Source organism: Silene latifolia, chromosome 11 (assembly GCF_048544455.1).
Source record: "Silene latifolia isolate original U9 population chromosome 11, ASM4854445v1, whole genome shotgun sequence".
Classification (NCBI taxonomy): domain Eukaryota; kingdom Viridiplantae; phylum Streptophyta; class Magnoliopsida; order Caryophyllales; family Caryophyllaceae; genus Silene; species Silene latifolia.
In genome coordinates, this window is record NC_133536.1 from 183,578,887 (window position 1) to 183,604,767 (window position 25,881).

General features: G+C 36.3%; 1 protein-coding gene across 1 annotated transcript; it reads left to right on the forward strand.

Annotated features, from left to right (window-relative positions):
• Nucleotides 1-10,117: 10,117 nt before the first annotated feature.
• LOC141614456 (uncharacterized) lies at nucleotides 10,118-13,990 on the forward strand. The gene is made up of 3 exons (XM_074433200.1): nucleotides 10,118-10,124; nucleotides 10,596-10,941; nucleotides 13,876-13,990. Exons 1-3 carry the CDS (start codon nucleotides 10,118-10,120, stop codon nucleotides 13,988-13,990), a joined length of 468 nt encoding a protein of 155 aa, XP_074289301.1.
• Nucleotides 13,991-25,881: the final 11,891 nt, after the last annotated feature.

Genomic DNA, 25,881 nt, shown 5'->3' on the forward strand with positions numbered 1-25,881 from the left:
GACCTACCCGTGGTTATTTATACTACAAGATGACGTTTCATTCGAGAGGGAATTACACTATTGGTATCTTTGATGTGGTCGACTGCAACTTTTGTCAATGAAGACCTCTTCTGCTTTCGTCGACACCTGTTTTGCACCTTTGAGCTGCCAAGGCGACTGAAGACTGATTTCTTTACCTCACTCCCTCCAATGCGAGTGAATACTGACGTATTTGACCTTTGTTGTTGAGAACATGATGTTAATTGCACCCGGACGGTCTCTTCCCTTTCTCCGAGCCTGTCGAACACGAAAGAGCGAGGAGTAGAAGTTGGTTGACCCAGCCTGTCGAAAACAGACCTTTGTGGCAACATTTCTGTGTTCTCGCCTTCACTTTCCGCCAGATCTGCCACAATATATTGTGATGACGCTTGATTTGCCTTACGTCGTGCAGAAATTTTAACGGGCTCGGGAGGCGAAAAACCAATACCAACCTTTCCGATTTCGAGCTTGTTCCCTTGTTGGTGCAACTTCTTTTGTGTTTGATTCATACCATACGGGGTAACATCAATCACTTGCCCCAGTGGAGTTGGATTTTTAAAATCGTACCCGGACTTCGACATGAGCTTGTAAGCATTTGGATCGAATCTTCCCTTTGTCGACTCTTCGCCACATGTTTGGTCCTCTTTCATCGACGCCGTCGTAAAACCGGGCAGAGGTTTTTTACTCGTCATAAAGCGATTTGTTCTTGCAACCGGAACGATGACATTGTCTTTCAAAGTTTGCAGATCGTCATCATCAATTGTTCTAGTTGATGCGGATTCTTCATTTCAAGGTGCACACTCTGCGAAAGGTGTCTCTCCATCTTTACGCTTTGATTTTGGCACGTACTTAAGGATTGGTGTCGCTTTTTGCGTGATCGGAGCAACTTTCTTTTCGGCAGAGTTCACATTTGTTTGACTCGTCTTTATGAAGACGCTTTCATGATGTTTGATTGTTGTCGAATCCTTTTCGGTTGGAATTTTGGCGTCATCCGTCTTTTTTGGAACTTTGGTCCCAGTCGAAAAGATCTTTGATGGTAGCATCTCAGTTGGTGTGTCATTCTCTTCGTAGAATCGAGCATCAGCAAAGTAGGACTCCACCGTAGAAAAGGGCTTCACATCGCCATTTATTTTTTTCTCGCCGTCTCTGTAGTATTTCAGGCATTGATGTAGGGTTGACGCTACAACACCATTTTCATGAAGCCAAGGTCGACCAAGCAACAACTTGTATGACGTTTTGGCATCGATTACTTGAAAAAGCGTGGTGGATAACATATCTCCCATTGAGATTTCAACACTGATCATGCCAATTGCTTTTTGTCCACCGAGATTGAAGCCTTGGATCATCAAACGACTTTTGGCGAGCTCGCTTATAGAAATCCCAAGCTCTTCCATAGTGGCTTTCGGCATTATGTTGACGGCAGAACCTCCGTCGACTAAAATGTGGCTCACCTTCTTCTCTCGAATGTATCCAGATACAAACAAAGGGCGGTTATGCAACTTTGATCCTAGTAGCAAATCTTCATCACTAAAAGCGAGAGCGACATTGCAAGTAACACATTTCTTTGATTGATCCGCGGGCTCTCCCGCAGCTTTAACTTTATCAGCATACGCTTCTGGTTGAAGAATCGCCAAAGACAATTGTTGACGCCTTTCTTCGGGCAAGTGAAACATTTGTTGCCATCCAATACGCGCAGGCAGTGCGTCTAAGATTGCATCAATCTTTGCACCATCGATCAAATTTGAGGGAGATTCTTTAACCACATCATCTTTACAGCTTTCTTCCTCAATGACGGTAGAAGACACGGTGTTCACCGAAACTTTAGCAAGATAGGACTTGGGAAAATAATCTTCTAACGTCACAACTTGATGTAATCTCGACTTAATTTTCTTAAACGACGTGACATCTGGCGAAGAATCCATGACGACCCCTCTATCTTTCTTCAATGAAGATTTCCTCACTTTATGACGAGTTGACTTTTGACGTTTTGGCACTTGGGGTACTGACACTTCTCTACCTTGATTCTTTCGTCGACGCTTAGTCACGAGGATCCACCCTTCGTCGTCGTTTTCTAGATTCTGAGCGGCGGAAGTTGGTGATATGACAGACTTCAATTCTCCGGGCATGACAACACTCACCGGCTCAAAAGTTCCGAACTGAATCATTTGCACACATCCTTTAACTGCCGAAGTAGGACATGTTTTAACACCTTCGTCGTTTACTTGAGCTGCGATGTTATTGGACTCAGCGACATCGTCGAGGTCCAAGAGAATTTTCCCGTCTTCGGCTAACTGCATTATCTTTTCTTTGAGGGTTATGCATTTCTCCAATGGATGACTTACGGCCCGATGATATCGGCAATACTTCGGATCGTTCATACGTCTGGCTTCACTTGGTCGTTTAGACTCGGGAAGCTCGATCACCTTCTTCTCCAAGAGATCATCTAGCATGCCGGCCAGATCAGAATCCGGGAAGGGGTACTTCTTCTTCTCGAGCTCTTTCAAAGTTGATCGTGGCTTCCGTGTATCCTTTGAATAGGTCGCCACCTTCTTGTCTGTTTTTGGTCGAGCCGAGATTTTCACCGGATTAGAAGTAGAAACCGTCATAACCTCCTTCGAAGTGCTCTTGGATGCCTTGTCGTTTTTCTTATACTCCTTTCTCTCCGTCTTTGGTTCTGAATGTGTAAAAAGTCGTCCCCCATGGCTAGCGATAGTAATCTCCATGTCGTGAGCTCGAGTGGCTAAATCCTGGAATGTTATCGACTTGTTGCCTTGGAGGATGTAAACTAGATCCAGATTCATTCCCTGGATGCACATTTCAATAGCAGAAGTCTCCGACAAACGATCTTTACACTCGAGGCTTAACGAGCGCCATCTACTTATGTAGTCGATAACGGGTCCGTCCTTTCATTGCTTCGTGTTAGTTAGTTCTGTCATTCTTACAATACGCCTGGTACTGTAGAAGCGATTAAGGAACTCCTTTTCCATTTGGTCCCAACTGTCGATTGACTCGGCGCTTAGATCCGTGTACCAATCAAAGGCAGTCCCTTTCAGAGATCGGACAAACTGCTTGACAAGGAGATCGCCATCAGTACCGGAAGTGTTACAAGTTTCAATGAAATGGGCAATATGTTGTTTGGGATTGCCCTTTCTATCAAACTGCTGAAACTTCGGTGGTTGGTAGCCGATAGGCATCCTCAAATAGTCAATCCTCTTACTATATGGCTTGACGTAACGGTGATTGCCGACGGAGCGAAAGTTTCCATCAAAATGACTTTTGAAGGCCTCCGCGATCATCTTTTGGACGTCTTTAGAAGTAGAATACGGCATTTATACTAAAATTAAGTACAAGAATTAGGGTTACTAAGGGCTTAAATGACGATTAAGACCCTAAGAGAAGTTTGACGATTTGCAAGTCCCGTAGGGACACGCGCGAGCTGAGTAGCAGGTCCCTCAGAGACACACGCGTCCTGGCCTGGAGTATGCTCGGGACGCCTAAGAAAATACGCTTGAGATGAGCCTTGGGACGCCCGGATCCTGGGACTGGATGCTCGTCCTATGCTCGGGACGCCCGAATCTTGGGACAGAGTTCCTCCTCCATTCTTGATTGCCTAACAATCTGTCGGGATTGACTTAGGGCCGTTAGGATCTTATCATTGCCCAATTCACTTGATTTATTTGCTTAGGCCTTTAGTATTGGTCTCCTCTTCATTGCTTGGTCATTAGATGCGATCCATTTAACTCCATTTTGCTCCATAAATGCAAGGCTAGCAATCCTCTCCTACCAAGGACACAAAACCTACAAGAATATTGAAAATAGGGAACTAAAGATAAGAAATGACCCTAATAGTTTCTAGAAAGCATGGGAACGAGGTTAATTCGGGGACTAAATGTGCCCAAATATGAGTCAAATCAGAACCGTTTAGGATGATGTTGTTATTTGAGATTTGAGTATCTGGCGTTTCCTTGTTGTCTAATTTCCTTTTTTCTTTGACCATAAGAGTTACTGTTCATACCTCTCTTCCTCGCTTCATCGTGCTCCTCCTTTAAGTTTGATGTTGGTAACTATAAAACTCTATCTTCGACATCCTTGTTGACCTGACTTCTACTCTTACCCCTAGGAAGCTCATTATAGCTCTTTTGTTGGTTAAGTTTTGCCTCTCTTAGCGTACTGTGTATTTATAATGTCTAAGTTGCTTTTCAATTCGTACAATTTCTAAACATTTCAAGCTACCATTTTTAGTTCGTTGTTAAAAATTTATGTTACTTTTACACAACTTTACCTATTTTAAAGGTTTGAAAATGAAAATTTTATTTAGTTCCCTTTTGTTTTTTGAATATAGACTTCTTTATTATGGTTTTTGATTGCTATACCCGAGTTGCTTTTAAATTTTGCTCAATTTCTAAATAAATTTGATTTATTTATGATTCCTTGTCGAAGTTTAAAGTTATATTTTCAAGAAATTGACTCCTTTTTTAGTTTAAGAATGAATCTTTTAATTTTCATTTGGCTTATGCAAAAGAAAATTTGAGTGGATTACCATTTTCATTTGGTTTTAGCGTTGATGGGGTATTAGGACTCGTTATTAAAGGCGTCTAATAACTTGTTCTACGCTTACCAACGAATGATTGTGTTTTGAACTTGTCTTTGACCTGGAAGGTTAGCGCTCTTGTGTACACGACAAGAGCAATTTCGTTCCACGAAGTAGACTTATACTTTTGAAAACTCTCCATGAATGTTTTTGGAAATATTTTGATTTTGGATTTCTGCAAATGATTTGGCTTATGCAAAAGAAAATTTGAGTGGATTACCATTTTCATTTGGTTTTAACGTTGATTGGATATTAGGACTCGTTATTAAAGGCGTCTAATAACTTGTTCTACGCTTACCAACGAATGATTTTGTTTTGAACTTGTCTTTGACCTAGAAGGTTAGCGCTCTTGTGTACACGACAAGAGCAATTTCGTTCCACGAAGTAGACTTATACTTTTGAAAACTCTCCATGAATGTTTTTGGAAATATTTTGATTTTGGATTTCTGCAAATGATTTGGTATTTGAGCTTATCTTTGATTTGGAATGTTGATGTTCTTGAATGCGCAACGAGAACACCTCCGTTCCTTTGACGAAAATCTGGTACTGTTGGAAAATTCTACTTGAAACTTTTGAAGAAATTTTAATTCTTAAAATGACAAATCTTTTAATGTTTTAGTTACCGATTTCAAAAAGTCCGGCTTTATCTTTATAACCTTTCATTTTCTACTTTCAAGTTTCGAGGACGAAACTTTTTAAAAGATGGGGTGATTTTAACACCCGCGGATTTCATATTTTGGCATTTATAATATAATTAACCATTATATTACTTTATTTTATATTTTAAATTATTTAATTTTATGAATTTTATCTTAAACATGATTTTTATAAAAGCTATATTTTTAAACCTTAATTTATATAAAAATATGTATATTTAGTCGGACAGTAATAATAGTGATGATAATAATAATAATAGTTAACGTCTTAAGTTATAGTAGATTTAAGACATGTTTCTTTCTAGCGAAAAACCGTCACATTTCTCATGTGAGACTAATTTAATCCGGACCAACCAAAAATCGACAACACATACACCACTCACATATCTTCTTACACATCACTTAATTTAATCTTTTTTTGTTGTCCACTCACTCTCTCAGACACTCCCGTCCCTACCTCCGTCTTCCTTTCTTTCTTTTCGAAAATCAACAACACAACACTCAGTATACAACAAAGCCATGAACACCATATTTAGCCAACCTTCAAACCTAGATTTCTCCCTCGTTTCTCAACCATTTCCTTTGATTTTTGCGCCACTAGCTTCCCCTCTTCTTCCTTCAACTTTCTAGGTAAGAAAGTCTCACCCTTGTGGAAGTTCATTTTTCGGCCATTTTACAAAGTTTTAATTTTTAGCTTAGTCATTCCGTTTTCTTCTTCTAAGTGAAGGATTTGAACACCCGGAGGAAGTATTGTGCCTTGTGGATCGTGTAATTGAAGATTAAAGAGCTTTCGAGGTAACGGTGATAGGTTACTTGACAAAAATGTCGAAATTTCATCCTATTGGTCGTTTTATATACTCTTGTGTGATAAATTTGGGCTCTTTGTGCTTTTCTCTTATCAATGGTTAAATGTGTTAGAATAATACTCGACTTGTAGGCTTACTTGAAGTATTTTAGTGCCTTTTGTTTTATATGTGAAATTCGTTCACAATTTGTGCTAGCTTTGGACCGTGTTTACTCAGTAGAATTGTAATACTACGGTTTTATGAGTCTATGGGTACTCTATCAAGTGGGGCTTACTCTGACGAGTAAGTAGCTTTTGACGCAAAACAGTAGACTGCCTGTAGGGTACTCGATCGAGTAAGTTGGGGACTCGATCGAGTAAGGGGCACTCGATCGAGTAAGCCACTTACTCGATCAAGTAAGTGAGTTTTACGGGTTGAGTTTGACGGGTTTTGTTAACGATGCAAGATTAATATAAAAAGATGACCGTCACTATTCTCAATCACTGTTAAGATTTCTAAAACCTTTTTGAGAAGAAAAGAAGTTACGTCAGTTGAGTTCTTCGCATTGTTAACAAATCCCTTGGCTTGGAGTGTCGGATTGCGTTGTTGTTAACGCCGTTGAGATCGTTGTATCGAGGGTAAGCTTTATCTATGATTTTCATTATGTTTCTTTAAGATTGGTTAAACCCTAATTGGGTAGTATTGGGGGTTTGGGTGATTTATTTGATTGTGGTAGTAATTGTATGCATGTATGTTATAGGAGGAGGTTTTGTTGAGGAAAGATTCTCATTAGCTGCTAAAACCGTCTGTGGTGTTTGCATTCCAGGTAGGGTTTCCCTACTCAGTATTGATTACATAGTGTTGGTTGGTAATTGTTGTCGTTGTTGAGTAATTATCATGTTGGATTCTGATTTGGTGATTGTTGGTAGAGTATTGTGATTATCGTATAACTGTCTGTGATCTTCGGGGTGCGTCCCTGGCAGAGTGGACTCACGTGCGGGAGTGGCTTCATGCCCTTGATTCGCCTTCTGTGGAACCCGCCACATAAGGGATGTGCACATTAATAGACTTAGGTTTATCGCTCGATGGAGATGAGCGGGGCTTAGGTGGGAAAGGCTGCGGTCCCCCACTGGCGGTGATGAGTACTTGATGCGATGAGTACTCTGGCAGGACTACACACTTCAGTGTGTAGTCATATATATGGAGATAGGTAGGAGTTGCGGGGACTGTGATGTGTGGATTGAGATGTTTACGTTATCGTTTCATTGCTGCTGTTGTTTCTTTGTAATTAGTACTGACCCCGTTTAAATATTTTAAAAACTGTGGTGATCCATTCGGGGGTGGTGAGCAGTTATTGAGAAGGTATGAGATGATATGCATGGGATAGCTGGGATGAGTCATCACATTGCAGTTTAGAAGTCTTCCGCTGTGTCGAACATTTTTTAGTTGTTTTGTAGTTGACACTTTTGAGGACCTTATATTTCTTTTTACCAGTTTTGGAGTTTGACTTGTATCATTTAAACTTTACTCTTATTTATGTATGTTTCGTTATTGTCATTTGATTATCATTGCCTGGGGCAACCGAGATGGTCGCACTTCCATACCTTAAGTGGTCCTGGTAAGGCACTTGGAGTATGGGGGTGTTACAAGAATGGTGGGTTGTTTGAGCGAGATTGGAACACTTGAATGCTTGAAATTATCGTGTTAAATTCCGTCTTAGAATTTGTCTTAATGGGAGTCGAAACATAGCTAGAAAGGGGCTTCTCAATAATGTGAAAAAAAGGGCCTTTGAGATGGTCTTATGCACGGTTTTGGTTATTGTTTGTTTGGTGGTTCGAGCCAACTTTCTTATTTCCATATCAAGTGCATATCCATGTATGAATTGGGTCATTCTTAAGGAAAAGATTTCATCTTTCGTATGCTTAAAAACTCGTCATAAGATAGGTTCAAACTGTGGTTTTGGTCGAATAAGGGATTGTGTTGAGTTATGTTTGGGACTGTTTTCAGACGGGTTTCCAGCTTGGGTTTGAGCCAATTTGTTTGCATCCGTTTCAAGTGTATATGCAAGTATGATATGGGTGATTTTTATGCTTACTTTCCGTCTTGTATCATGCTTAATAATCAGTCCTAAGATGGTCTCACGATGAATTGCTAAACTACTTTCTATGCTGCGCTATTTACGCCGCCTGTCCTGTTTTTCCAGCCACTTTCCCTAACCCTTGGCCGACACAACCACCACCATTAGCCATGCCTAGGCTGCCCTAGCCGTGGTGGCTTGGGTGGGGTGGTTTACTGGTGGTTGTTGGGGCGTGAAAGGGTTGCTCAAGTGGATCCTTTGAGTCGTGGTGATAGCTTGTTTTGGCGCAAGTTTGGGTATTTGAAATATTTAAATTTCGACTCATGCTTTATATAACGTAATTTGTTAAATATCGTTCATTTATATATTTTTCTCACATGAATTATAATTTTGGAATTCATTATTTGATTATTTCATTTATATATAAAATGACGTGCTTTCATTATAATACGCGTCCAATTCGATTATTTATGCTTTGTAAGTAATAAATGGTCTATCTTACATTTGAGTCATTTATAGTTCAATTCTTATTTTTCTCTTTATAAATGGCTTATTTCCATTTATATATTTTTTCATTCAAGTGACTAGTATTTAAGAAATGAGTTACTAATTCATGTTTACGAGTATAAATGGGTTTGGAATGCTTGGCTTGTTATTTGTCTATTACATTTATTCCTTCCATGTATGTTTGTTTTGTTGGGCTCATTAGGTTTTCTTTGTTTGGATTGCTATGTTTGATTTGTTGGGCTCATTAAGTTTTATTTGATGGGCTTGTCATGTTTTATTTGTTGGGCTCATTAGGTTTTATTGGTTGGGCTTATCATGTTTTATTTGTTGGGCCAACCTTATATTTTGGAGTGGGCTCATGAATGAGTCACATGTGCTTGTTTACATTTTATCTCGTAATTTTACATAACGTAAATTATTCATTACCGCTTGTTATATTTTTTTTTAAGTGGCAAGTATATTTATGAAATGAAATATTCATTAATATAATACAAGTATGAAAGAATTATTATAAATAATTACTTGTATTTAGTCGTATTCCTATGATAATGCCTTTATGCTATACCTTACTGCTTAACTTATATTTATGCCCTATTTGTGCCGATCTGCCAAGTATAGGTTTAGCTTATATCTTCCGCGTCTTTCGGACTGTCCTGCCGATTGTGGGTTCTCGACTTTCGATCTGTCGTTCGAGTCTTGGATGCGGACTGTCCTGCCGCATGTCGAATCGGGAACTGTACTGTCCCGAGAGTCTGGCTAGATTTAGACTAGGACTAAGTCTTTGTGATTATCATTGTCGTCCTACCAGGGGAATTATATTTAATGAGTAGTAAAGGTCTTGCTTGGTTATAGTTATTGACATATATCATTCATGGCAACAGTTATGCCTTATGTGGTTTGGATGTGAGGGTCTTGGTCATATCAGATACTACAGGTGAGATGCATGCCTTCTAGTTGCAATATGATAGCCGGGATTGATGTTTCCATCCGTTCTTATTGTGAGATGAAAGACATAAGTATGAATGTGACATTAGTAGCCACGTCATGTGCAATTGTTTGTTAAAGAGGTTTTAAAAGTAATGGCTATGGTTTCCATTCTCGTATTTTGTATTGATTGATCCCTCATTTATCTACTTCTCAATGATTCGACTTCTAATCTCATGTCTATGTCATATTTCCTTGAAATGCGTGCTTTGTCTAAGTGACCGTATTATTGTCTTTCATATTATTTAATGATCTCACATGAATAGTTGAGTCTTTATTATGCTAATGTTGATCTATCTTGTTCCATCTCATTTAATTGCCATGTTTAAATATAAATTTAATGTTCATGTCATTTGTAAGTATCTTACATGATTTACCTCTTTGAGCTCCTTGTTATGTTTGTTTTGACAATTTGTGGCTGAGAGAACCTTGAATTACTCCCTATGGCTTTCATTTTTACAAGGTAACACACGAAAACACTCTCCTTGCTTCTGTATGAATGACAGGTTTGTGAAGAGGCATTTGTGGGGATTAGAGGTGTGAGCTAGCGAGCACCTTGGACTAGTAGTCGGTTTAATAGGATTGGTTAGACTCACCTTTTATCGTCTTGTCATTCGAGGGATATATTTTCCCTCATCTTTGACTATCACGTTTGTATAAACTTAACTTTATTTCCGCACTCTTTATTTATAGTTTAGGTTTTATTGAACCCGCGCTTTAAATTTTTAAAAAGTTTTCAAAATTTTCCTAAATTTCCGCATTTTCTTATTGTATTTTATTAGCAATATCGCGGAGGTTCACATGCGATGCTTGCCAAGGGACGAGCTCTATTTCAAGAAGAAACGAGATTATTTCAAATGATATCTTATAAGTGGACGTGTTTGATGTGTGGGGTATTGATTATCAAAGGCCATTTCCTTCATCATGAGGTAATCGTTACATATTGGTCATAGTTGATTGTGTCTCTAAATGGGTAGAGGCAATTGCAACTCCTACCAATGATGCCCGAGCCATGATCAACTTGTTCAAAAAGATCATATTTCCAAGATTTGTAATGCTAAGAGCGGTCATTAGTGATCGTGGTACACAGTTTGGTGAGAAACAACTTGATGCGTTGCTAGAAAAGTATGGGATTTCCCATAAAAGAGGCTTGGCTTATCATCCACAAACAAGTAGCCAAGTAGAGGTCTCTAATCGTGAGATCAAGTCCATTCTTAAGAAAGTTGTTGCCAAGTCGAGGAAGGATTGGAGCATGAAGCTTGATGATACCTTGTGGGCCTACCGTACCGCATATAAGACTCATATTGGTACCTCACCATATAGGTTGGTCTATGGAAAAGCTTTCCATCTACCGGTTGAGATGGAGCACAAGGCATATTAGGCGGTCAAGGAGCTAAACATGGATTCAAAGCTAAGTGGAGAGAAAGATCTTTTGCAACTCAATGAGCTTGATGAACTCCGTTTGCAAGTTTATGAGAGTTCCCCCTTTTAAAAGGAAAATAAGAAAAGGTGACATGACAAGAAGATCCTAAAGAAAGAATTCCACATCGGTGATAAAGTGTTGCTATATATTTGGTGCGGATTGTAAAACTCGTCGTCAAAAGCTATCCACCAAAACAATATTTATAACTTCGAAAAACTACTCTTAGTAAAGAGGTAAATAAAGGTCGGATCCCAAGGGACGGGTATTTATGTAGGATTTTCAATTGCAAGTATCTTGGTTGGGGTGAGATGTAATCTAAACTAATTAACAAGAAGAAAGTAAATTAAATGAAAACAATGTAAAGCATTTAAAGTGGTTTGTAAACAAATGATTAAAAACACTAGGGTGTCATGGGTTCATACGGGATTCATGGGATTAGATCGTACAAACATGTTCTCAATTATAAGCAAGTATTTATTGTTGTGATGGGATCGTGTTAGTGTATATCTTACAATCCCTAGAAAGATTTAGGTCCCGAGCCGAGTCGTCTAGACTGTACAACACTTACAAGTCGACTTAGTCTCCTCCTTTTCAACTCTATGCATGGTCTAATGAGGCTCAAGTTGGTTTATGTCTCACAAGCCTCATTGAAGAGATAAGGGATGGTAAAAAAATGCAAGGTTTCATAGTCTCGCATTTCATCAAACATAACATGTGCATAGGTTGAAATTATAACAAGCAAGCAAATTAATTATGAGAACATATTAGATTAACTAGAGATCAATCCCCATGTTTGTTTCTTCTCCATTAACCCTAGCTAAATAACTACTCACTCATGATCAAGTTTAACATGCTAATAATGTTTTCAATCATACTAACAAGGCAAAACATGATGAATAAAGTAAAGTGATCAACAATAATTAAACAAGGGTAAAAAGGAATTATACCTATAGAGATGATCCAAATAATAATGCAAAGAATAATAGATGTACTTGATGATTGATGGAAGTTGTCAATCCTCCAAATAAACCCAAATAATCTTCTAATTACCCAAATAAAAGGAAGAACAATTGAGAAATTAAGAAAAGATTCAGATGTGATTAATATTGAGAGATGTATTATTACAACTAAATTAAGACTAAATTAAGAGATGATTAAGAACTAATTATTGTATTAAGAGTGAGTAGTTAGAGTTTATTCTAATCTAGGTAGTACAATGGGGTATTTATACTAAAATAAGTACAACGATTAGGGTTACTAAGGGTTTAAATGACTATTAAGACCCTAAGAAAACTTGAGGAAATACAACTCCCGAGGGACATGCGCAGATCAAGCTGTTACTCCCACCACGATCCGCTCGTCCTACGCTCAGGCACGGCCTGTCCTGTAAGAAGATCCGCTCGGATCACAACGGGGACGCTCAGATCATAGCTCTTCAATCCGCTCGTCCTGGGTCCAGGCCGCTCGGATTGTGGCACTCTGTTACGCTCGTCTTGTGCTCAGGACGCTCGAATCCTGGCACAGGGTTCTCTTCTTGTTTGGCTTCTTAGCAATCTGCGGGGATCGTGTTAGGGATGCAAAGATCTTTTCATCAATGCTCATTTCACTTCATTTATTTGATTAGGCCTCTAATGTTAGTCTTCTCTTGATGCTTGGTCATTAGATGCAATCCATTTAGCTCTATTTTGCCTTGTAAATGCAAGGTTAGCGATCCTCTCCTACCAAGGACACAAAACCGCAAAGAATATGCAAAATAGGAAACTAAACATAAGAAATCACCCTAATATATTCTAGAAATCATGGAAACGAGGCTAATTCGGGGACTAAATGTGCTCAAATATGAGTCACATCACTATTCAATTCCCGCTTCAAGCTATTTCCGGTAAAATTACGATCAAGCTGGTCCGGTCCATTTACCGTCACTAATGTCGGTTCCGTTGAAGTAATGGCCACCAATGTCAAAAAATTCAAAGCAAATGGCCATCGTTTGAAGGTATACCATGAGAATATGATCGTCGGAGTTGTAGAGGAAGTCACCGTTAATCCTATTCTTATGGAAGCTTAACTCATTCAAGCTTCGTACGTTGTGCGAGACGTTAAATCAACGCTTCTCCGGAGGCAAACAATGCTTTTATTTATTTTTGATTTTAATTTCCGAACAATTTAATGATTTTGTAGAATTAGGAATAATTTCTAGACTAGGCGGTATTTTATTTTTTGATTTATAGGTGAATAAAGAAGAGAAGAAGGCCATAGGTGGATATGCACGCATCCCCATGCAAGAACCCTATTCGGGGACGTAATATTCAAAAACGAAGCAACAGTTCAAGAATAGGGGATGAGGAGAAGTCAACGCCTAAAGCTAGTTAACCCCGATCGGGGTGGGGTGTCCCCGATCGTGGACGTGATTTCCCATTTTGTTGTTTTTTCTCTTAAAGACGGGATAAGGTATATCATTCTATCAATACTCAGCATACCCGACGGTACTCTTTCCTCCTACTTCTCTCCATTTTCATCACTTTTCACCTAAAATCATAACAAAACTTCATTTCCATCAACAAGATTCAAGGTTTGTTGATAAATCATCAACAACAACTAAGTTTTCATCTCATTTCTATTTCATTTATTTCATCCAATTTAATCAATTAAAACCCAATTTCTCAAACCCTAACTCAATTTGGGGGAATTTGATTTGCCACTTACCTAAGCATGAAATTGGTTTTATTGAGTTCTATTATTGATATTAGGATGAATTAGCTCACTAATTTGTTCTATTATGTTTCTTTGGATGAATTTTGATTGCCTTAAGATGAATTTTTTGTCTTAAATTTTAGAAATTACATGGCTCCTAAAAACGCTAGCCAGCAAGGCCCTTCTAAGAGGAGAAAGGGTGACGCGGGGGCCTCCAATGCTGCAGAGGATGTCGAAATGATAGATACACCTGAATGACATGATCCAAAATTTCCCCAAGTCATCTTTACTACTAAGAAGCAATGGGAAAATTTGGTTTGTTGAGAGCCAAAGGTATGAAGGCCACCAAATTTATCAATCATGATTCTTTAAAGCATATTGATCTTGATAAACATGTTAAATCTTTGTTTAAGGATCTTGATATGAAGTTTGCCTATACCATGAATTAGAAAATCTTCCCCGAACTCACCCTTGAGTTCTTGAGTTTATTTGAATTTGACAAGTCTAAGAAGAAGAATTTTATTTAAGATGTATGTTTACGGTTGTTTAATAATGACTATAGATTGAGTCGTGGTGAATTTGCGGAAATTTTCCAATTGAAACATGAGAAGTTACATGTTGAGTCACCCACAACTTTTAACCTCAAAAATACATGGCAAGCCATTTCTAAATTCCCATTTGTTGATTGGAACCATGTCCCCCACCAATACATTGACTATCCCCCCATTCGTATGTGACAACGATTCATAGGTTGGACATTTTTGGGTAGAAATGAACCTCACTCGGTGAGGTTGATGGAGGTTGAAATTTTGGGTGCATTTTTTAATGTTGATGGTGATGAGAAATGGGGATTAATATCCCTTACCACTTTACTACTCATTTGACCAAACAAAGTAACCCTTCTACTAGTGTTATTGTCTTGGGTGGGTTGGTAACTAGGATTGCAAATAGGGTATACCATTTTAACCAAGAGACCACACATTTGCAACCTTTCCTTTCATCGGGGGAGGCCGGTGACGGACTTGACAATGATATTTGTTATCCTTGAATTGGTTTAAAATCTCTCATCCTTACATGATTTGAAAAATTGGTAGCAAGACTCAATTAGTCTACCGGATGAGGTTTCCGAACTAAAGGCTATAGTCCACACAAAAACTCATAGAGCGGGTGCCTCATTTGAACTCGTTACCTACCACTTGACTTTGAGGGGTGAGACACCCAATGCACCTACCATTGAGCGATGTGAGAGAGGTCAATGCTCTCAAGCTCGTCGTTCTACCTCTAGCATTTATATGATGGATATGATGAGAGACCTTAGCCTTAATGTTGCCGCAATTTGTGATGACCAAAGACTTGCTCTACACCCCATTTTTTATCACTTTGCTAGGCAAGGGGTTATCCAACCAGAGGGCCCTCACCCATCATTCTAAAATTATCTCTCGGGTGGGTTCCCTTCTTCTTCTTCTGGTTATCATGCAGGTACTTATGCACCCGGCCTGGATTATTGTGGTTCGGATTATGGGGTGGAGGCTTTTAATGGTGGCTATAGAGGATATGGTGGTTACGGAGGCTATGGCAGCTATGGAGGAGGACTTGGTAGTGGAAGCGATATTGGTGATGATGTAACTCCGTTCCAAAGTGGTAACTCAAGTGGGAGTTCTCAACATGATGGTGCGTCAGGATCCGGTGAGGGTCAAGCACCAAAAGGCCGGAAGGGCTTCAATATTTGGCCCTTTTCTTGAATTGATGATGAATGGAAATAATGTGTCCAATTTATATATGCTTTTACCCCCTATTTTAGCTCAAGTTTATATGATTATTGTACTAATATTAGTGTTAGTTAGCTAATTATGTGTTCTAGGTATTCTTGCATGTATTTGTTACATTTTGTAGGTAATTAAGTCTTTAGTAGCTTTTTCCATCAAATAAGCAAGAATTGAGCTAAGTGAAGCTAAGTGGAGTAAGACATAATAATGGAAGGGCATTTTGGGAAGAAATTACGAATTCCATGCATGAAGTCACCAAACTTGGGCTAATGAATAAAAATTGGAAAATGATAAAAGAACAAAAGCCCAAGTGGAAGATGTGAACAAGCAAGCATAGAGATGCTAAATGGGATACCTTTCATGCATTAAACTGGGGGAATTAAGAGGAGTAAAGACATTCGTTTGGATTCCAGAAAGCATTTAATCAAGGAATTAAGGAGAAACCGAGATCACCATGACCCCGATCGGGGTTGGGTGTCCCCGATCGGGGTTACCCCTTGCATAGGATTCCTTACGTTTCTTTGCCCCTTATTTCTTATATAAGGGGTGCTAATCACACACTTCTTATACACCTCTTTACTACACCATTTTCTAACTCTTATTTTAGTCCTTAGATTAGAATAAAATGTAGGTTAGATTTCTTTTGTTATTTATATTTCCTTTAAACATTTCAAGTTATAATTCAATTTCCATTACAAGTTATTTACATTCATTCCTTATTCTTCATTTGCAAGTTCTTCCATTATTAAGGTAATTTCATTTCTTGCATTAGTTTTATTATTCATTTCTCATTAAATAATTTATATTATGCCCGAGTAATTTCCTTAGTCTAGGGATTAAGGAAGCCATGCTAAATAACTAATCACAATTGTTAAAATGAGATGTCACGATATCAGATGATAGTTTCTATAACATGTTTGAATTATATTGTATAATCTTTGGTTATTGGTCGTAATCGTGGATTAAGTTTGTTGATTCTATTGGGATTCATTTAATCTCCTTAATATACATATTCACATATGTTCAAATTTATTTAGTCATAAAATAAATTGTTAATCTTATGCATGCAAACTAAATAACAAGAAATGAGAAAATCGTTTTCTCACCATCAAAAATTCAGCCAAATGGGCACAAATGAAGGTCTCCTACCTTCATTTGTTCTTGAGCTAGAAAATACATTAGGATGATCATCCAAGACTTCAAATGGAAGCCCTCCAATAAGTAGCACCCAAGACTATCACAAAATCCCACAAAATAATATGTACTAGATATTTGTAATGTGGTTTACCTTAAAATCGATTACTAATACTCATATACTACTACTAGTATTATTAGTGATTGATTTGTACAAATTAGATTCATAAAAATAATTTTTATGAAGAACAAGAGAGAGAGAGAGTGTTGTGTTTATCATAAAACATGAGAGAATGGAAAAATTGAGGAAAAATCTCTCAATTGATGCATGCTAAAACCGGTGGGTATATGGGGTCTTAGGACCTTTTTCTTTTTCCTTTTTGTCTTCACAAGACTAATTAGTGTAAGTCTTTGTCATAGTCAAGTCACTATCAAATGTCATAGACAAATGAATAAAACAAATGAATAAGACAAAACTTCTAAAATGGGAAATCACGTAAAATGCATATTTAACAAATTAAATGCATATTTAACAAATTAAAAATTATTTACAAATTAAAAAAATCACAATTAACACATTGACTAGTAATTCAAAATTACTTTCACATAAAATGGTCATTTAAATACTAGTTAGTATAATTCACAACATCTTGTAATTATAACTAACTTATCATTCTCATCTCGCGTGTTTCACAAACACCGACTAATTTTAGTAATATAACTTTTTAAATTACTAAATAAAATCTTATTTAATCACATTATAATAAGATGTCATTTTCTCTCTTATGATAATAATTTGTTCAATTTTAAGAAATTAAGTAATCTGTATCGACATACAATTAATTAACCTTTTTCAATTAAGGGAATAGTCCTTTAGGTGTGACCTCAAGGGATCAACTGATCACCACCGTCGCACGACAGTAATGTCAAACTCTAGCCAGCCAATCATTACCGATATGTGTGGACCAGTTGACTATATATGTAATGTATCATCCCTTTCGTATTCTTGTTATGAGATTTAAATATGTGATCAATATGATCGACAATTGTGATCGCATTATTGTCGGAGGACACATATTCCAACAATCTCCCACTTGTCCTCGACAAGTGTGCGTCACCAATTATCTTGTCCTATTACTATCTCCCACTCAATGCAAGGTGTCTTTCAGGTCGTACTTGCAAGTGATCATATCGAGAGTGGTTTCCTCGATCTGGAGAATAACTGATTTGACCGAAATTATCTACCATAGATACCTTCCGAGCGTGGCCACGCATTTCCAGTTCATTACTCCTCGAGTGGCCCTGAGATATTGTTTTAACCCTGACAAGGGGGTGGACAATTCCTATCGCACTATTCCCTTTGACTATCCATAGCCATCATAACCCAAAATATGCCCATTTTACCCCATTTACGAAGGTCGTAGTAACATAAATCAAAGTTAATCTGAAACTGTGCCATCTTAGGTGAACAGTCTTTAGTCAAAAGAATCGACTCATTAGAATACTATAGTAGCTCTCGCCACGACCAGGCTATATAAATTTGCCAGAACTCTATAAGCGGTCACTGCCCGACAAAGTGTTCCTAACAGTCTGCCTATGTGATCGACTAGTCATCTCACATGACTGTATGGCACTGAACTTGCCATCAATCGTATCACACTCTAGTCACTTCAAGACGTCACCTCATACAAGTGACTATGGGCGAATACTATGTTAATCCGGGTTCACTTTAACGGGGTTCAATATCGTCATACAACCCGTTTGGATGTAACAAAGTATAATAAAAGAGTTTTAAAGTAAAACTCGAACGACAAATGCGATTATCACATATGAATAGTCAATGCCTGATTATTATTTCATATTCTATAATCTAATTTGATCTTGTATGTAGTTGTTCATCTCAATCCAACTGAAATGACATGACTCATTATGTTAAGCCTATGAATAGGCATTGTAAGTAGGTCTTAGCAACTCCCTGCTCAACCTTGCTACATACTTGTTTTCCTTTCGTAATGTATACATTTGCATTAAAAAACTTTATGAGTACGTGTCTAGATCCAATCTAGACATAGGCTTTCTTGCCTTAAAATGGCTCCCACTTGTTTTCACGCGATTAATGCGGGACTCATCCCTCTTGCATATCCCATGATTGCAAGTGTACTCAATTTCCGTTGTAAATATTTCTCACTGTTCTTTGTTGCCTAGAACGATTCTAGAAAATCTATTTCTTAAATAACATAGCCACAATGGTATCTTAACCATCCTAATGTGTTTTGATTATGGTTTTGTCGGAAACCATGCGCAATCTTAATTGTCAATTGTCATTTGTGTAACACCCTTACACAAAATTGCATTAAAAACACTTTGCTTTACATCCTTAATGCTTCTGCAAGCACTTAAGGGTAATCTTTATGGCTTACTTGGTAACTATTACTTAAATTCGATTTGAAACAATTCATCATACTCAAAGTATATGAAGTGTTATACATCATTTCCTATTTAATTGATTCGGCAGCGGAAGCAAATGGAATCAATCAAATATGTTCAACTTAATTGAACTAGTCATGAATCTTATCAACATAAGACTTCTTATTTGACGCTAATATCATGTAGATTTATCTCCATAAATCCGGATATTAAAGATGTATTATAATACTCCAAAAGTCTTAAATCATTCCCAATGATCAATATGTCATCCACATATAAGACTAATTACCGTAACTCCCACTAAACTCCATGTATAAACACAACTTCTCGACTTATCGAGAAACGTTTTATAACATGATCAAAAACATTGATTCCAACTCATTGATGTCCTACTTAAGACTCTCTCTTAAGTTTCACATTATCTTAGGATGGCAAGAATCTATAAAACTCAAGACATGTATTGAATACATTCCTTCTAATTGAAGAAGTGGGTTTTAGATTCACTTGCTATATGTATATCATCATAATGAAACACAATCCTTAAGAAGATCCAAATAGACTTAAGCATTTCAACTAGTGCAAAACCCTTTGCCACCAATCAAGCTTTGATATCTAACAATTCACTTGGAATTTATTTCGGATTTTCATGGCTCTAAGCCTTGTATTGAGTTGTGACTTAAACACTCTCATGTAAGTCATATGTTCATTACTTTCCAGTAGTAATCAACTCGAATTAAACAATTTCTTTGTAAGTTACAAGCTATTTACTTTCTAAAAGTAACACTAATTCATCATCTTCAACAAGTGATGACTTTAACCTCCTAGGTTTTGAAGAAACAGCGTGTTACACAAAACGTCTCATGTTGCCAAGAAAGACCAGTTTCTTGCGACTGCGACATAACATTATTTGTGGCCCTTGTTGAATTTCTCCCACTCTGTCTTCTAGAAATAAACTTGTATTTTAGAAAGACAGCTTCACAAGCCACAAACCCGGTGTACTCGTGATTATAATAAGAAAAATGAGCATTTGTTTCTTTTGAAAACTTACAAACATGGTACCCTACCATTTCATATCTCATATGATTCGTTTTAGATTTAGTGGAAAAATAATTTAGACAAAATGACAAAATCCTCAAAAGGATCAAGTAACTCAATGTAACTTGATTGAAGTCCAAACCATATCGAATAGCGTTTGATTTCTTTATCCAACCACACATTATCCCATAATGCGTGCTAAGAGAGATTAATTTGTGATACTATATCACATTTCCTTTGGCTTATATCAAAGTCTTTACTTTGATAATCCCATCACGACTAAATCGTGATTCTTTAAACTCTTTGAACTTCTTCAAAGATTTCTCTATTTACCTTATTAAGTGAACACATTAGCGTCAACTTAAATCGTTGGTAAAAGAAAATGATCAACCTATTTTGGATCAATGATTTACAACCTCGATCTCCTTTTCAACCAAAAGGCACGAGACATTTTGCTTTGAATACAAGATACACAAATACCATAAGATTAACAATCTAATGGTTCCAAGAGTACTCGATAACTCTTTCCGTTCATCATTCTAGAATTTAAGGTTTAATCTTGGGTTACCAATTTGAGTCTTGCATCATCTACATGATATATCATTCTAGTTTGGTTTAGAATATAATCACCTTTGATAATGGGCTAGCCATACATCAAATCATGGTGTATAGGGTCACAAAAGTGAACCTCTTACGTATCTTAACAAAATTATATTCTTATTTAGAGTTTATTCACTTAATAGTCATAATTAAGGTATAAATATAAACCCAAAACTAGATTGAGTTCACAATGACTATCTCTCGACATCATTGTTGCTAGTCGTCATATTCTAATCATCCTATGTATCAAATACAATGATGAAAACCACCACCGGTTTCTAATATTGACGAAGTAGTACTAGCAAAACTTATGTTAAATCGAATAAACATTTAAAGAAGAAGGTCCCATTAGATGTCCCACAACTAACTTGTTGATTCTTCAATAATTTGGGGTAGTTTCCTTTCTAGCGTCCAACAATTAAGACAATGTAAATTTTATCGGTCGGGAGTGATAGGTTTAGTATCGTTATTCTCAATAACTTTACCTTTAACATTACCTTGTATCAATTCCATTCTAATTTTACTTCTTTAAACCTCACCCTTTTCTTAACGGTTTAAGAGAATGCTCCCACTCATTTCAATGAATCTTTGCTTAGAGAAGCAAAAATTTAGTTTCATGAAGACTACTCTTCAATTTATTCGTTTAGTCTTAAAACTTTCATTGAAGTGGTTGCGTTATTTTGGTCAATTACGATTTCTTACAAATCTAATTACCAAAACAATTTAACGTTTCAAAGTACTTAATTCAATTAAGTATATGAATAACTATCCATTGTAATTAGACATGTTAGTCAATAATCAAAAGCATTTTTGATAATGAATAACTTCTATCTACACTTTTCACAAAAGATCTTTAGCAATGGTTCATATGAGGTTTTAGAAGAAAATTCATATTTGTCTTTAGTTACGATGTTTTAATGGAGATTTGAATCAAAAAACGAAATGATATCGTATATGAATTGTGGTAAAGAAATAGAACAATATGATAACGGAATAGTGGAAAACTTAACATTTATCGTTTTATTACTACTTGTAAATAACAAGTAAAGCATTTACATAGTGACCTCTACCCAACTATGATAAATGATTCCAAGATCCAAATTCATATTAACTTGGGCATCGGTAAAGCCGAATACAACCCTCATCAATATAACTCGGTGGATTAACTCTTTAATCGATTCTACTTTTAGAAATCTTGGTCGATAAAATTACGTTAATATTTATCTTTAGCCCGAAACACATCCGGCAACCGTCGAGAATACTTTCGTTGAGTTCAACCCAAATTTCGAATAAATGTGTCCATGATCCAAATTTACATCAACTTGGGCATCAGTAAAGCCGAATACAACCCTTATCTTTATAAATTCGGTAGGTAGACATTTATCACCCACTTCCCCTACGTAACAAGGTTTGTACCCCGGTAAGGCCGAGTGCACTCCCTCACAAAATAGGTTTTCATGGTTTCTAATTTTTGCTAAGGCTAAGTCTCAATTGTTTATTTAAGCGAGAGGTCATGTCAATTTATTATCTATCACGTTTTAAGTGACCAAAAGCGGTGAACTACGATAATTGTAATTGACACGGTCGATAAACTCGATAAAATGATAATGCATGTTTTAGTTATGGCGATTTAGCGATGCATGCAACATATAAATAAAATGCAAAGCATAAATAAAATCCTAGTATGGCCTTCCTAAAATAGTAAATCTAATAAACTATTACAAATTCGGAAACCAACTCCTTTGGTCCCTTGAGCTTCGGTCTTGGCACGCATTTCAAGGCAACACTTTCTTTGATGGATCGCCTTCTCGAGTGGCACCGTCTTCAAGGAACTCCGGAATAATAAAATTACAAAATGAATTACATAATTTCCTATTATACATTTTTAATTAAATAAAAATAAATCTATTAAATTACAAAACAGTGATACGAGATCACAATAATTACAACCGAATCGATATTCCCATACATTTCGGGTAATACCAATTAAACTAAGGCCATACTAAGTAAAATTACATAATTCAAAAATTACATAAAATTAAAATATGATAATCATAAATAAAATGCAGCATTATAATATGTATGAACACGCTCGATTTTATGCTAAATCGCCTTTAAAGAGCCAATATCGTATATTAATCGGTTTTTACGGATTTGCGTGATTTAACCTTTTAAAATCACAATAATTACATAAATTCATATTTATGTACAAGTTAATTACCCTAACCATCTTAGGACTCAAAATTAGTCTCCACTAATATTTTGACAATAATTAAACTTGTTTTCTTAATATTGTTCATAAATGGACCTAAAATACAAAATTATGCTATAAACTTCAAATTAAATTATAAAAATTTCAAATAAATTCGAAATTTAAAGTCACTATTTATGTGATTTTTCATAAAGTCACTATTTATGTGATTTTTCATTAAAAATTCATCAATCATGCATAAAGACTTCATTATAGCCAAATATTTTACACACATCTTGTAAAATTGCATGTGACAACATACTAAATTTCTATGACCAGATTCGAAATATAACTCATATTAACCTATTTACCCATTTAAATACGATTTTAACTTGAAAAATCCCTATTTCTAGCATAACAACTCATTTTATCATGAAAATTTACAAGCCATCAGTTGATAATATATGTGAAAACATATCCAAAAACAACTGGAAAATCGAAGTTTAGCTATTTTTCGTCCAAAAATGACATTTTTATCATAAAAATCACATTTTAATGCCAATATTATATAAAATGAACAATAAAATCCATAAATAAACCAAAATATCCTAAAAATACTTAGGACCAGAAACTTTTAACATGCAAGGTTATTTTTAGGTTTATCTTCATAAAACCAATTTAATTAGTTTTGTATGTTAATCATATTACTCGGAAAAACTATATACCGATTTGCATGCAAACAACCTAAGGCTCATGAAACCGCTTGTTGAGATTCATTTAATCTCATTAATATACATATTCACATATGTTCAAATTTATTTAGTCATAAAATAAATTGTTAATCTTATGCATGCAAACTAAATAACAAGAAATGAGAAAATCGTTTTCTCACCATCAAAAATTTGGTCAAATGGGCACAAATGAAGGTCTCCTACCTTCATTTGTTCTTGAGCTAGAAAATACATTAGGATGATCATCCAAGACTTCGAATAGAAGCCCTCCAATAAGTAGCACCCAAGACTATCCCAAAATCCCACAAAATAATATGTACTAGATATTTGTAATGTGGTTTACCTTAAAATCGATTACTAATACTCATATACTACTACTAGTATTATTAGTGATTGATTTGTACAAATTAGATTCATAAAAATAATTTTTATGAAGAACAAGAGAGAGAGTGTTGTGTTTATCATAAAACATGAGAGAATGGAAAAATTGAGGAAAAATCTCTCAATTGATGCATGCTAAAACCGGTGGGTATATGGGGTCTTAGGACCTTTTTCTTTTTCCTTTTTATCTTCACAAGAATAATTAGTGTAAGCCTTTGTCATAGTCAAGTCACTATCAAATGTCATAGACAAATGAATAAGACAAATGAATAAGACAAAACTTCTAAAATTGCCCACCGATTTTCGGTTGTCATGTGTAATATGGAGTCCATTTTATTTTTGTCAATTGTACAATTGTATGTCATGTGACATGTGACATGTCTTATGTCATGTTTTAATTTAAAATGCATATTTAACAAATTAAATATCATTTACAAATTAAATAAATCACATTTAACAAATTGACTAGTAATTCAAAATTACTTTCACATAAAATGGTCATTTAAATACTAGTTAGTATAATTCATAACATCTTGTAATTATAACTAACTTATCATTCTCATCTCGCGTGTTTTGCAAACACCGACTAATTTTAGTAATATAACTTCTTAAATTACTAACTAAAATCTTATTTAATCACATTATAATAAGATGTCATTTTCTCTCTTATGATAATAATTTGTTCAATTTTAAGGAATTAATTAATCTGTATCGACATACAATTAATTAACCTTTTTAAATTAAGGGAATCGTCCTTTAGGTGTGACCTCAAGGGATCAACTGATCACCACCGTCGCACGACGGTAATGTCAAACTCTAGCTAGCCAATCATTACCGATATGTGTGGACCAGTTGACTATATATGTAATGTATCATCCCTTTCGTATTCTTGTTATGAGATTTAAATATGTGATCAATATGATCGACAATTGTGATCACATTATTGTCGGAGGACACATATTCCAACACATTCATTCTATTATTCGAGATGCACGAATTTGAATTAGACGAAACATGCTATAGTAGAAAGACCTAGCCATATCAGAGATCGTTAGGACCGATATACGGTCGATGCTAATATCGAGAGATGGGTGTCTAAGGGCCTAGATAATTTATCATTCTTAATGTATTTCTAAGTTAACATGACAAATTAGTAATTTGCATGTGTGACCCGACTTTCCTAGACGTTTTCTTTGTTATTGTTTTCATTTTATTTGCATAACCAACCAACCAACCAACCAACCAACAACCGATAAACCGACCTCGGTAGAATTCAATCCATAGCAACTTGTTAGCAAAATCCCGTCTCTTTGTGGTTCGACCCCTATTACTACATTCATTTATGTCTAGGGTATTTATCTTTTTTAGGCACACGACAAGCCTATCAAATTTTGTCGTCATTACCGGGGAGATGGTTTTGTTTGTTATAAGTTGTTGAATTTTATCTTGTTTTATTTTGTCTTGAGGAACACTTGTCCAGTGGGATATTCTCACGGTTTCTTTGTAATTTTAGTGCCTATTTTGTAGGTAATAAAGCTTGGCTTTTCATAATTAATTATGAATTCGTTCCACAACTACAAGATGAGCCTTTTCGTGACTATCTTGACTGATTCTACTACTTTTGCGATGGTCTCATCTCCCCTGGAAATATGCTTGATGGGGGATTACTTGGGTCATTCGGTGCTTGGTGGCATGGATTATGAGACCCGTGGAGTGGCTCTAAAGTTGATTAATGGGAGTGTCTACAACATGGTCGGGCCTGAACTTTGGAATTTCTTAGATTTCATTGCTTCCGAATGTCAGAAATTGGCACGCCAATTCGATGTATGGCGTATCCAAGAGGAGTTCAAAGTGGTTCAAGCTCGTTTGGAACAACTTTTTGAA